The 14,241-nt window shown below is 43.2% G+C and overlaps 1 protein-coding gene across 2 annotated transcripts; it reads right to left on the reverse strand.

The window, feature by feature from the left end:
• Positions 1-440: 440 nt before the first annotated feature.
• Positions 441-8,803, reverse strand: LOC112889272 (probable histone acetyltransferase HAC-like 3). 2 transcript variants are annotated; one of them, XM_025955824.1, is made up of 17 exons: positions 8,524-8,803; positions 7,659-7,831; positions 6,639-6,744; positions 6,097-6,340; positions 5,839-6,015; positions 4,766-5,730; positions 4,189-4,464; positions 3,835-4,110; positions 3,460-3,588; positions 3,191-3,391; positions 2,956-3,098; positions 2,586-2,871; positions 2,366-2,505; positions 2,179-2,257; positions 1,719-2,054; positions 1,142-1,362; positions 441-1,022 (listed from the first exon to the last, which is right to left on the reverse strand). In XM_025955824.1, the coding sequence occupies exons 2-17, from the start codon at positions 7,814-7,816 to the stop codon at positions 932-934; spliced, it is 3,828 nt and encodes a 1,275-aa protein (XP_025811609.1). In that variant the 5' UTR covers positions 7,817-7,831; positions 8,524-8,803; the 3' UTR covers positions 441-931. The 2 variants fall into 2 exon arrangements, with proteins under 2 accessions (XP_025811609.1, XP_025811610.1); XM_025955825.1 differs by having other exon boundaries at positions 8,433-8,803.
• Between the last annotated feature and the right edge of the window lie 5,438 nt (positions 8,804-14,241).

Genomic DNA, 14,241 nt, shown 5'->3' on the forward strand with positions numbered 1-14,241 from the left:
TCTTATTTTAAAGATTTCATCATAAAAAATTTAATGGTGCAATCCAAATTTGATCTGAACATCTCAGTTACAACTTATGAATTTATCACTTCAACTCTTCATTTTGTACGTCTTCTCCTGAAGTGGACCGACCCAGTATCCTTTCTGTGATGTCTGCACTGGCAATCACGCACGTTACCTGCAACAGCACCCAGGATTCAGCACTCCCAGCCGGCGGTTGACCCTAATATCCTTCCAGTCACCTTCTGACCTTCAGCTCATAAATAGTTTCAGTCCGGCATTTTTTTCAGCAGGATCCTAAAATTTTCTATGCTAAATTTCTAGATGTTACCATCCCAACGGAGCTCCGAGGTGGCGGCGATCCTTACCGCCTCAGATCCTTGTGATGAGCACAATATGTGGTCAATGGACATATGCAAAAAAGAATCGCGGCAAGCCAGTAAGAGGGCGTAAATATACACATTCATTCATTCAATAAATTTGGATTTGCCGCCACAGCACAGAAACACTGAACAAAAATGTGGCCTTGTTCAATACAATCTGGAGCAAAACGGAGAGGCAATGAAGAAACGGAACCATCTATCCTGTTAACCAACCTATGAGCTGAGTTGCAACTTTGCAAGAGAACAGACTGACTATATGTACATGATATGTATGGACACTAAAACAAATGTCAGATTGCCTATGTAAGCTCCCGTCAGTAATTCCCTCAATGGCATGATTAAATTAGGCATACACAGCCTGACTTTCTTCTGCCAATGCTAGGAAAACCAGCGGAACGAATAACTCCGGTGAAGCCGCCTCACCAGCAGCACCAGGTCACCACTTTATTTACCTTGCAGTTCCATCCATCGGGATGGCCAGCCACAGTTTATTGCATTTTCATCAACAAATTTTACTGGTTAAGGAGGGGAACAAATCGAACGCTAGTTTATACAAGATGCCGGCTTCTGATCTGCTGGCCTGCTACAACACAGGACTCAGCAACCTTCATCTTTTCAACCATGTATTCCTTTATATCCCTACAAGGATTACAAAACACTTGCGGGTGAGCTAATGGGTGAAAGCGGGGTCTATATAGCAAATGCAGATGGGTTTCAAGAGAGAGGAGCTGAATAATTCAGATGAGCCATGGTTTTACCTGCATCTGGGAACCGTACAGTCTGTGTCGTTGCAACCTTTTGAGTGGTGGAGCAGAAGTTTCCACATGAAGACACACTTGTTGCAACCTCCCTGATTGCGGGTACGGATATCACATCGTACGCCGTGGAAGAACAATTTCTTCAAGGTTAAACAAACTTGAAGGCTGCAGTTATGAGGATCGAAGCATCTCGATGCATGCCCAAGGCATTCAACGTAGCCCTGTTTTGGAAATAAGCACAAGATTCATAAGAACACAGTTAGTATCATGTATGAATCAGAAAGCCAAGAGCAACTATGGAAAGAGACATCAATGTCAGCACAAGCAATCAGCACAAATAATGGTTGGAGATAAACACCTTAACACTTTAAAATATGAAACAGCGAGTTTCACATAAAAAAATCCTTTTTAAGTTTTGTAATAAGGGTGCAATCCACCCAAGATCTGCCACCTACGCCCAAAATCATCTTGCAATAAATAACACCAAAAGACAAGAATGCCAAAAGAGCTTGCAAAGATTTGAACTTTGTTGACTAGGGAACACAACATAAGACATTCAGAAGTTCCAAGACGATACCTGCATAGTATTCTTCTTGCTAGTGTCAATCTTTCTTAATTCATGAATATGCAATCTTTCACCATTTTGTTTGTAGCATGGATCACAAAAGGTGCAGCCTAGGCACTCTAGGCACCGCCACACCAAGCAATGATCCACAGCATGGTGGCAAGCAGAGCAAGTTGAGTTGTGTAGATAATAAAGAATCATCATTGTAGAATGCTTTGCCCGACGGAGGGTATCAAATTGGAATTGATTGTCTTGACAGTGCTTCAAGAAATCTATTCTGCTGTCAAAATACTTGCTTTCAATTGTTGGATCTCCATCCTCAGTCTCTGGAAGAGGTTCTACCTCTCTCTGTGGGACAGTAGGCTATGGTAGTTAGTATATAAATTCCACCATGCATCTATTAAGTAGAAGCATGTTACTTCCTTTAATTGATTGAACATGACAAGCCCAGAGATGAAGTTTGCATACATACTCTTTGAAATGCATGCTTCTGTTTCGTTGTAGCTGGATGCCTGTCCTTCTGTGCCGTATTCTTCTCCTCTGCATGACACCTACGAAAACCAACAAAAACATCAACAATCAATAATGATACCTTAATGTTGAGAGTCAACAAGTTACAACAATTGACAGCTAGTGCCCAACTTCTACCAGATGCTTACTTGTCACAAAGATGGAAATTTTTACAGCTAGTGCAAACCCAACTTCTACCAGAAACAATAGGTTGGTGACAGTGCTTGCAAAACTGCTGCAGACAAAGCATCATGAAGTCTTCTTTCATGGTGCGCATCCTTTCTCCAAGCTAGCAATAATGAAAAATAAGATTTTAGGTATCCATGAAATGCTGGAAGGGTGAGAGAATCACAAGTAAAATAAAATAACCTTGTGCACAAGTAAAATATCCTCAAGGTTTCCTTTTCTGTCATCACGTTTGGCAACACGTAAGAGCCTTCCTACTTGTGTCTCTTTCTTCTGTGAGGTTTTATCATCTTTCTTCTCAAGGAGTCTCTCCACTTCTCCAGGCCAGAAATCATTCTCACAGTATGGCAGGCATGCTGCTGATATATTGGCCTTGCATTCATTGGTAGGCTGAAGGAAAAAGTCAGAGAGTGTATTACGCTCCACAACTACACCCTCCTTAACAGCCTTCTTGATCAAGTTCTGATACCTGAAATTATCAATATGATAGTCAAATGAAGGCCCATAAAATATATTAGGTTTACTTCATTGATATCATGTTAGGAAGACAAACCAGCTTCGAAGTTTGTCTGACTTGGGCATCTTTTGTACTGTTGGATGACAATACAAAACATAATCATCACGCTTCGTAGATGGGCAAGCCCATATGGAACAACTTACAAATCCTCGTTTCTTGCAGTAATCTAGATAACCAATCTACGATAAACATTAGAATGATCAGACTCTAGAAACATAAACTCATTGCAAGCAAGGACAAATATATGTTCGGTGATTTGCAATTAACGTACCAAAATTTCATGATACACAAAGGTACGGAGAGCCTCCCCACTTGCAGATTTGATTTCAGGCCTGAAGTACTTGACAGAATCGATATATGCAAGATAAACATGTCTTTGATTTGGTGGTGGGCATTCTGAACCGTACTCTTGTACATACATGGCGAACAGGCAAACATCCACACCTTCAATCTTTTGAAACAAGAGAATTGCCTGTACAAAAGACATAAATCAGTCAACATAGCCACAATTACATAAATCAGTAATCAACCATCCTGTACCTTTGATTTGTATGGAAATTCCCCAGGATACTTTTCTTGTTTAAAAAATTCATGAAAATGTGGTTGGACTTGCAGTACCCTGTCAGTTGAAGATACTACTCTAACTGTAAGACCTTCAACTCGTGGTACCTAAAAGCACCAAGGACAAAAGTTAAATAAACCTTATGCAGAACTGAAATAGGTCTGTTATGCAATTCCTAAAGACCAACCAAATAAAATTACAGCCAACATAGGTGGTCTGATTATTCTAAGCATGTGTCGTTCGATGTGAACAAGCATCAACAACTGCATCTTCTCCAAACTTCTAAACTTCCGAAGTTAGGAATGTATTATGAACTGGACAGCTACATCAAATGAGAAGTGTCAGATATTTACCTCTTCAGTAGCCTTTCCTGAGGCGCTTGCCCTCTGTTGCCTGTCCTGCTCAAGCCTTTCAGAAAGCCTTTGCTGAATATGATCACTTAATTTAGTTCTTTGTAACTCCCGTGCTCCAAGAACACTGGATGCCTCTTGTGCATGAATGTCTCCACTATCCTTTTCCTTCAAAAAACATTTTGCACAAGTATATTCAGCCTTAGCCCCTTCACATTTTCTGTTGAAAAGAGCACAGATCTGATGCTGCCAAGCTTTGCACTTGTCGCACTGGACCCACTGAAATGACGCAAGCGAACAAAAGATGAGTAACTAATATACACATTAGGACGACTCGAGAGAGAAAAAGAAACATACCCATTCAGCTTCAGCATCTGTTTCAGCATAATCGGATCTCTTAACATATTTAGCTCTGGAACTGCTTAGATGGTGGCATTTGCTACAAATAGAAGTTTTATCCTTTCCATTTTCAACTTCAGCATAATAGCACCCTGTAGAATTTATTATTTTCAAACAGAGAGCACAAAATCTTGGAGGTGGTTCAAAAAGAAGCTTCTCCATCCCACACAAATTGCATGCATTCGGATCAGGCAAGACTTCATTACTTTGGATTTCTTGAGATGTCAACTTGCCCTGAAAAAAAGCAAGGAAATCATGATCAGGGGTGTGAACTAAGTAAATAAATAAAATCCTGAATGATAGAAGTGATCCAATCTGAATGAAACAAAGCCTTAACTAATCACACAAGATTCTTGTTTTATCACGTAGCATCAACATATATGTTGCCAATCAATCAAGTTATATTATCATCATGCGCAAGATAATATATAACTAACTAATAGCTTGGTAACAGTTGATGCTGCAGGATTAAACAAGAATCAAGTCTACTCATAGTTGCAGAAAACACAGGAGATAGAAATAATTATTCACTCACCAGACAAGTATGCTGATTTATTAGACTACTCATGTGATCTCTAAGCTCCTCAGCAGTTAACGCGTAAAGTATAGAAGCTCCTCTTTTTTTCCTCGAACTTAAATTGACCCCACTTGCTGTCTGATCCAATGCAGCAGTCTTAGAGTCAGTCATCTCAATTTCAGCCTTTACACAGTGCAATTCTTCTGTAACAATCTCCATGTTATGTACATCTTCACTGCCCTGTTCTAGCATATTATCGGTGTCAGCATTAATGTCACCCAAGGAACTGCAAGGTAATTTTGTTGGTAATTCTGTGATTTCTGGTTGTACTGTCTCACCACATGCATGATTCTCATGCACAACAGGTTTTTGATCCTTTGGACTCTCTACTTGATTCACATTTACAAGATTGGGAACATCAGCCTTCAGGCGTTTTGCTGGACGCTTACCATAAGATTCATCTGAAACAGGTGAAGTTGGCTTTGATACTGTGCTAGTTGATGTCCACTCAGATCTCTCAATTCGCTCTCTCTCAGGGTCAGAAGGATCACAATCTGTCACGAAGTAGCACTGGTACTGGGCACTGGGGTTGCTTAAACTTGAGTATTTCTCCCTGCACAAATCTTCACAGTCCGACATGCGCCAATATTTTTCTTTCATTTCCACGCATCTGTCAAGTTGAAATTGTCCATCGAGATACATTTCATGTCTTTCAGTTGTGCTATCTGAGTGAATTGAGTGCTCTACTGGCTGGCTCCATGCACCATCTAACTTTTTCTCATATTCTCTGTATTGTTGAAATGATTGTCCCTCACTGGTTGAATCAGAACCTGCTGAAAGTTTTTGTCCGCTTGCTTTAGAGATAGAGTCCACAGATGATCTTATCATTGCACTGGAACTTGTGGTTGGATCACACACGGCTGATAAAGGGCTGGAACTCCCAGACATAGATGATATTGGACTCTCAACAGGATGAGCATCCCCTGGCAAAAAGTTGATGATATCATTTATGATGTTATGACCTAACCAAATATGGGAAGTACAAATGGTCATTTACGATCAAATCAAATATAGGGATGCAAATAATTTACCTGGAAAATGGTTCTTTACATGGCCATTTGGCAATCCAGCACTAGCAATCCCACCAAGGCCAGAACTACATTTAGGAAGTGCTGAAACACATGGAGCAACTATGGTGCTCTTAAAGCTTTCGGGCCTTTCAGTAGCAAAATTAGCAGCTGCCACATTGTGGTTATATGCTAAATATCCTGCAAAAATATAACCAATAAATAATTATAGATTTAAAGGCATGTCTTGAGATACAAATACAACTCATCATCCCAACTTACTCTGAGAAGCGAACATAGTATGTGTATGCACATCTCTTGCACATGCAGGCAAATTAGTAAAAGCAGGGTCAAATCTATTATGATAGACACTAGAGTCTGTCATCTGTTTCTCAGGCAGCTGATGCAAATTTGTGGTCGGTGAAGCTGCTGAAGATATCCACGGATCTTTGTGGTTTCTATATGATACAGAACTGAGCAAATAATTCACCCGGACTTCTAGAGTGCTGAGATCCATGTAATGTACCTGATATAGAAAAGGCCTAGGCGTTAGCGCGACATTTTAAACGAGTAAGATATTTCATTATGCAGTTACAACAAAAACTTCAATGGGCATATACAACTATACAGGCAAAACAGTAATATGAAAGATGCAACTAAAGCAAAAAAGACAAAGGTACAAGAATAGGTCATTTAAAAATCAGTTAGCCTAAGTCAAACACTGTTTCATACGAGGATATAATTGATGGACAAGAATCAGAGTTAAGTTTTTAGTATGCTATATAATTACTGTAGTTGCATTTGCAGCATTAAAGAACACTAACCTTTGGAGCACTTTTGAAAAGTAATTCGTCGATGTTTCTTGAAATTTTCAGAAGATAATCTGGGCTGCATTTAGCAAATTGTTCCCTCATTTTCAGGCAACTTGCACTGGATGGATGAAAAGAAACATCAGAATATATTTACTGTTTGAGAAAGAGATATGCCAACAAAAAGGAAAGGAATGGGGAAAAGATGAACCCACTATCTCTTTTCGAACCATTCTCTAGTATTCTTGAATAAATTGTAAAATACTGAATTATGCAGGAAATGATGTCCAAAATAGATAAAAATGAACCAAAGCATCTCTGTTTCAACCACCATCTAGACTCTAGTACATACTAATGGGAATTAACAAAAAAATTGTTTATCTGCTGTACTCGGAATCAAGTAAAATCACAGAACAAGTAAAATCTGCAGCTAGATACAAATACATATATCTCGCATGACGAATACAGTGTAACAGTAATCTACTGAACTATATGATTAACCATACTGTATCAGCAAAATACAGTAAAAATGAAAAATTCAGCCCTGTAACAATTCAATATAAATGCATGATAGGTGAGTACATGGTGCAGGCTACCTAGGTGAACACTGTACAATACGCAGAACCTATTATCAGTTGCCACTATCAGATATTTGCATACAAAATTGCACTGAAAATTGAAAGCTCAGAATGCTTCTTTTGCAGCATTTTGTGCCCACAAGAAAATGGATGATTCTGAAGTAACAAATTTCAAACATATGGCCAGCCTACTTTAGAAGTCAAGATATGATCTCATTGCATTTACGTTCACAGAACCACAGAACAATGCATGCTGACATAGAAAAATATGAACATAGATCCGTTACCAATCATGAAGATAACATTCCAAGGATTAAATCCATTAAGTTAGCTGTGTGAATTCCATAATGTAGCAGTATTGACATGATTGCTTGTTCACAAACAAGCGTCCATATTAACAGCGTCTAGTAATTTACAATTCAAAACTACTACGGATGCTGGTGGTTTCCAAACTTACATTTTTTGAATGATAATGCCGCGAATCGGAGAGGTAGACTGATCCATGTTATCCAGCTGAAGCACTTCAAAATCACTCGGTGACATCTGTTGCCGGATAGAAAAGCTGCTCGGCGCATAGGAGGCCATAACTTTCCCTTGCAGGGTTTGAGTCATCATGCTGGTAGCATCCACCTGAAAATGCAGAAATCCATCATGTCATCAAGAGACGGATCAGCAGCTGCAAGCACCCACATAGTGAGGACAAGCGACAGATCACTAAAGCAAAGCACAGCCGCAAACAAGAAGTGATGCTAGAAACCGAATGTAGAGTCATTTGTCCTGAAGCAAACCGCCTAAAACAGGTAAACAGTTTACACATTGGAGCATAAAGACCGTGCTCTGAGCATACACCCACACCACAATGTCGCAAATTTTTGGAGTGGAATACGAAAGGCAGCACCTACTGACGCCCACATCGACTCTCCTACGCAATAGATACCGGCACATTACCACCAATTGGCCAACCAGGAAGCCGCAAGCAAAGGGCAACATTTATTTTTCTAGCATAAGGATTTCAGCATGCACCGGTACCTCCCAATTCAACAACTAAGGGCAACATTTATTTTTCTTTTTTCCTGACCAATCAGAAGATATTAGAAATAACTTAATAACTATATAGAAGGTAAAAGCAACACTGCAAGATGAGACGGACCACGCGGGGCGAGGGCACCAGGCGTCCATCGCGAACCCACGTCCGACGAGAAAGAAAAAAGAAAGAGACAGGAACCCTAACCCTAGGGGAGCCGTACGGCGCCCGGACTCCTCCAGCGAGAGGTAGCAGATCGGATCGGACCGAGCCTAGCGTTGGGGGACGGGCGCGTTACCTAGCTCTCCCCTGCGGCGATACGGCCGCGAGGGACGTCGTCCCAGGGACGGCAGGCAGCGCCCGGGAGCTCCGGCCTCGCCGGCGGCGAAGGCGGCGCTAGGGTTAGGGTTGAAGGCGGCGGCGTAGGTGCGCAGGAGGGCGGTCAGAGTCAACGTTGGGCGGATGAGGAGAGAGAAAGCGGGATAAGTCAAGGCCGCGGGGCCCACTCGGCGGGCCGAATTCGATACCGCCGAGCGCTCTCTCTCTCTGTCGACCCAGCGACGGTTTCGTTGTTCGTGGGCTCGGGAGGTTTTCGGCTCGGGGGGATCGCGTTTCGTAGAGGGGCGAACTGTTTTTCATTTTCTTTTGTTGTTTGGGCGGATAAAATTTGGCTCGGGTGAGGACCGAGGAGGAGGTGGCCGCGGAGACGGAGCCGTCAGCCGTGTAGCGGCAGGACGCGGGACGGTGCGTTGCGTTGCACGGCTGTGATCCGAGAGAGGGGCCTAATCGGACGCTCGAGATTTTCACCTTCCAGGCGAGCGAGGGGCACCGTCGGTGGGCTTTCGGCTTTGATGGGCCCGGTGGCTCGGGTAGTTACGCGGACGGGCTGAGCGCTGACCGCCTGGATTGGGGGCCTGGGAAGAGATTCAGCCAGCAAGCAAGCAGCGAGCACAGCACAGTCTTAGGACCAGTTTGGTAGAGCTCCAACTGATCCTGATTCTCTGTGGGAGCTGATTCTCTGATAGAAGTGATTCTGTGGCTGAAAGTGATTCTCTTTGATTCTCTAGCATAAACTTTTAAAATCAGGATGGAGAATCACTTTACAGAATCAGGAGAAGCTACTTTTTTCAGCTCCCAGCCTCTTAGTTCATTTCAGAGAATCACTCCACAGAATCAGCAGAGAATCACTTCTCTCTGAAAAACTGTTTGGCAGAGCTCTTGCTGGATTCAGCAGAGAATCAGCTCTGAGAGCTCTGCCAAACTGGCCCTTAGCACAGACGAAGGTTGGATCTTTTTTTTTGTTACTAAAAAAAAGGTTGGCGCCGCACCACTCAGACCCGCAGCTCGGATCGCCGTCATCGCATCCTGTCGGACTCTGCAACTCCCCTACTCGTGGCCGCCAAACATGGGGGCTATTCCCACCTACAGGTGTGACGGGGAGCCGAATTCTGGCAGAAGCTCCACCGCCGTGGGCAGTCATGGGCCGGTCGTGCCTCCCCACTTCCGCCGTAGTCCGCCGGTTCCGGCTCCACCCCGACGCCTTCGCCGCCGTCCTCCACCGCCGCCGATGCTAACCTGGTACGCTTCCTCGCCCCAGCCTTCTTCTTACCCCAGCCACCGGCCATCATCTGCTAGGAATCCAACCCCACTCAGCAGCAGGCGCTCCCGCGCCGCCTCACCTCCATTGCCGGACCACTGCCGCCCCCAACCTCCTCTCTATAACCGCTGGCCATGAAAGCCGCTCCCACCGGCCCACCCTTGGAAACCCGAAACCCTACCGCCGCTTCGACCACCCGGGCAGCCGCTACCCCTGGCAGCCGCTCCACCCCCTCCCCCCTGTCCCTCCCCTACCTTGGCGGGGCGGCGAGCGGCGGCGGCGGCGGCCATGGGCCGTAACTGGGCCCTGTGCGATTCGTTGACTCGAGCCCGCACGCACGATCCGGAGTATTGGCGAAACATGGCCACCCAAATACCTAAATGAAGAGCGGAGGTGAGGCCATGGGACAGAGAGTGTGGTCGTGGCTAGGGGCGGTAATAGATCATGACTCTAGTGTTTCTTTTACAATTCAATTTGGCTCTTATATATTTTTAGCTTAAAATTGAATAAGATTCCTTTTATCATCTGATATTTAGATTATCTAGACTAAAATTTGAGACATGTTAACCTCCAGTTGTGGCTTGCTGTCGGGCTGCTTGGGCCATAATGCACTTTGTTACATAAACGCTTCCGCGCATATGATTTCTTCATTAGCTTCTTGGGCCGATATTTTGGGGTCCGTCGATACTTCCGCGAGCCCGGAAGCTAGCAAGTGCGCGAGAATAACCGGCCTGCTGGGCACGTTCATCCATTATTATTTCAGGTTTGTTCTTCATTCCTTCACGGTCTTGTCAATTGCTTGATTAGTGAATTGTCTAGTTATTTTTTTTAACATGAAACTATTGTAAACAAACAATGAACCCTTTTGTGGTGGCGTCATGCATTCAACTATGAGTCCTAGAACAATTATAAACAGTTGTTCCAACAAAAGACCACAAGATTAGAATGTTATGTGCTTTTACAATGCTGACAATAACGAAGATCTGCATGACATATGTATGAAGCTAGATTACTGTTGCAATTAATCTTGGTAAGTGGTAACATCAACCTCATTCTTTAAATAAATTCATGAGCTTATGTGCGACTAGCTTCTGAAACCGAGTTGCAGTACCTGAGGAATAAGTGAAACAAAACTCAAATAGTTGCTGATGGCAGAAACGAATGAAACGAGAGAGTAAAGTGTCTTACAAACAAGCCCATGGTGGCAAAGATGAATTGGAAAGAAATATTTTCTATTGAAAGAAATATAACCTGACATAAAGTACATGACAATTTTACCATTAAAGTGCTCAACAAACATCATGACGTATAATCCACAATCAAAGGTCTAGAACAACTTTTAGAAAAATATTATATTATTTCATAAAGTATTAGAATTTCAACATATAGTAGTAGATAAAAGAATGCAAGGAAAAGTGATGTGCATGCTTGTTTACTTAAGGTAGCTTGGTCAAACTTTGTCATAGATTGCAAAATTTTTATCATAAATTTCTAATAGCCATACTATGTGGAACAATAAATTTCATTCCTTGAAACAAATATTTTAAATTGGTGGAATAAATTAAATTAATGTGGATTTTATCCCTTGGAAACAAATATTTTAAACCTGCCGAAGAAATATAATTATCACATAGAACAAGAAGTCATATATGGTAGAATAAAAGATCTGATAACGTCAAACAAATATTTTTTATCTGGTGAAAAAATATATATATCATGTGGAACAGGAACTCAGATTGGGTGGAAAAAAATGCGATGACTTGGAACAAGTATTTTTTATTTGGTGGAACAAATATATATATCATGTGGAACAAAAACTCATATCGGGTGGAACAAAAGATGTGATGACTTGGAACAAATATTTTGATCTGGTGGAACAAATTTTTATCATAAATTTCTATTTGGTGGGGAAAAAAGATACGATGACTTGGAACAAATGTTTTTTATTTGGTGGAACAAATATATATATATATATATAATATATATATATATATCATGTGGAGCAAGAACTCATATCGGGTGGAACAAAAGATGTGATGACTTGGAACAAATATTTTGATTTGGTGGAACAAAATTTCATCATAAATTTCTAATAGTCATACTATTTAGAACAATAAATTTCATTCCTTGAAATAAATATTTTAAATTGGTGGAATAAATTAAATTAATGTGGATTTTGTCCCTTGAAAATAAATATTTTGAACCTGCCGAACGAATATAGTTATCACGTGGAATAAGAAGTCATATAGAGTAGAATAAAAGATCTGATAACGTCAAACAAATATTTTTTATTTGGTGAACAAATATATATATATCATGTGAAACAAGAACTCGGATCGAGTGGAATAAAAGATGCGATGATTTGGAACAAATGTTTTTTGTTTGGTGGAACAAATATATATATATATATATATATATATATATATCATGTGGAACAAGAACTCATATCGGGTGGAATAAAAGATGTGATGACTCGGAATAAATATTTTGGTCTGGTAGAACAAATATTTTGATCGGGTGAAACAAATGTAGATATGCACAGAACACAAACTTATATTATGTGGAACAAATATAGGTTCATGTGGAACAAAACATTATAAAAAAGCATAACACACAAACTACATTTTCATTAACTAAAAAAGAAGAAGAAAAAGCTGAATATAAATAGAGCAAAGCAAGATACAGTCTAATCCTAGTGAGGAAATAAAAGCTTGAATGCCACCCTAATAGCCTGCATGTAAACAAATGCAGGGAAGGTTCGAAGCGGCCTGGTGTCCAACAGCGTCGAGAGGAGTTGCAGCCTCGCGAGGAAAGAAAGAGAAAGAATGAAGAAGCTGAGCTAGACCGTAAAAAAGTAATGGGCCGCTAAAAGAGAAAATAACGAGTGGCCTGCGCGAGACGGATGCTTCTGCGACGCAGCGTATCGCAGTCACGCACGTGACCCATAGTATTGGCGCTAGCTGCCGGCCATAACAACAAAGGTGGGTGATTGGCTGGCCGCATCACCCCTAGCGCTCCCCGCGTGCATGCAGCGCCTGATTGGATGGCTGGGCATGCGGCCGGGCCTGGCTCCCCGCGTGCAGCCGTACAGGCTGGGCCAGGCTCGCGGGAGCTAGACATTAGCCTGCTAAGTACATAATTAGCATATATTAAGTAATATTAATATATGTTGAATTAGATTAAGATTTACAAAGGTAAAATAAAAATCATTAAAACACAACTTCATATGCTAAACATTATAAAATCACTTATTTTCTCTAATCTTATCTCATATGACAAATACAGGTAGCCAAACACCTTTTCTTCTCGACCAAGCTGGACACGTACAAACAACCAAACATGAGAATTTGCATGCACTCAGCCTAGCCCACGGGAGCCTGTCTCACAGATGTGAGCTAGGCTAGGATCACACGGGCAACCAATCAGACCCAAAGATGCTAGTAGAAATGCCCATGACCACACGAGAGGAAGAGAAGGACACATAGATTGACATGTATGGTAGGTCCGTTCTCATTTTACCTTATTCTCCTAAGGAGAAAATCTAAACCACTCCCCTCAACTATAGCCGAAGTTCAGATAACCCCATGAACTTTGGTTTGGTTCATTTTACTCCCCAAACATACCCTTTGGTTCAAATTACACTACACCAAAGCTGCTCAATTTCGTCGGCCAGATCTAATTTCGTCGGTCAAAAATAAATCCACGAAAATAACTCGCTTATTTCGTCGGCCAACACAAGCCAACGAAATTAGAACTTGTTTTCATCGGCCCAGCCCAGGCCGACGAAAAAATATTCATATTTTCGTCGGCTAGGCCCTCGCCGACGAAACAAAGACCATATTTTTGTCGGCCTGCCCTAGGCCGACGAAAATAGTCCTAATTTCGTCGGCCTGCTGGGCCGACGAAAATATAGGTACCCTAATAGCGCGATTTCGATGTCGTTCTAGGCCCGCACGCACACTTCGTTCTCCGCCCTGGCGCCCGAGCCCCCCCCCCCCCGCGCCCTGCCGCCACCGCCGCGGTCCACGCCGGCACCCTGCGCGACCGCCCCGCGGCCCCGCAACTGCCGCCGCCCCGTGGCCCCCGCCGCCGCCCCACGCCCCTCTGCCCCGCGGCCCCCCGCGCGACTCTGCCTCTGCCCCGGGGGCCCCCGTGCGGCTCTGCCTGCGGCCGCGCGCACGTCTGCCCCGTGCGGCTCTGCCCGCGGCCGCGTGCACGTATGCCCCACGGCCTTGCAGCCCCTAAGCCGCATCGCCCTGAGATCCCACGCCGCGGCACCGCGGCCCGCTGCCGCCCCGCGCGCCCCCGCGGCTGCCCCGAGGCCTGCCGCCGCCCCCGAGCGAGGTCCCACGCTGCAGCCCCGAGTCCTGCCGCCGCCACGCGGGCCCCCGCCACCGCCCTCGAGGTCCCACGCCGCGG

The sequence above is a fragment of the Panicum hallii genome, chromosome 4, assembly GCF_002211085.1.
Source record: "Panicum hallii strain FIL2 chromosome 4, PHallii_v3.1, whole genome shotgun sequence".
NCBI lineage: Eukaryota > Viridiplantae > Streptophyta > Magnoliopsida > Poales > Poaceae > Panicum > Panicum hallii.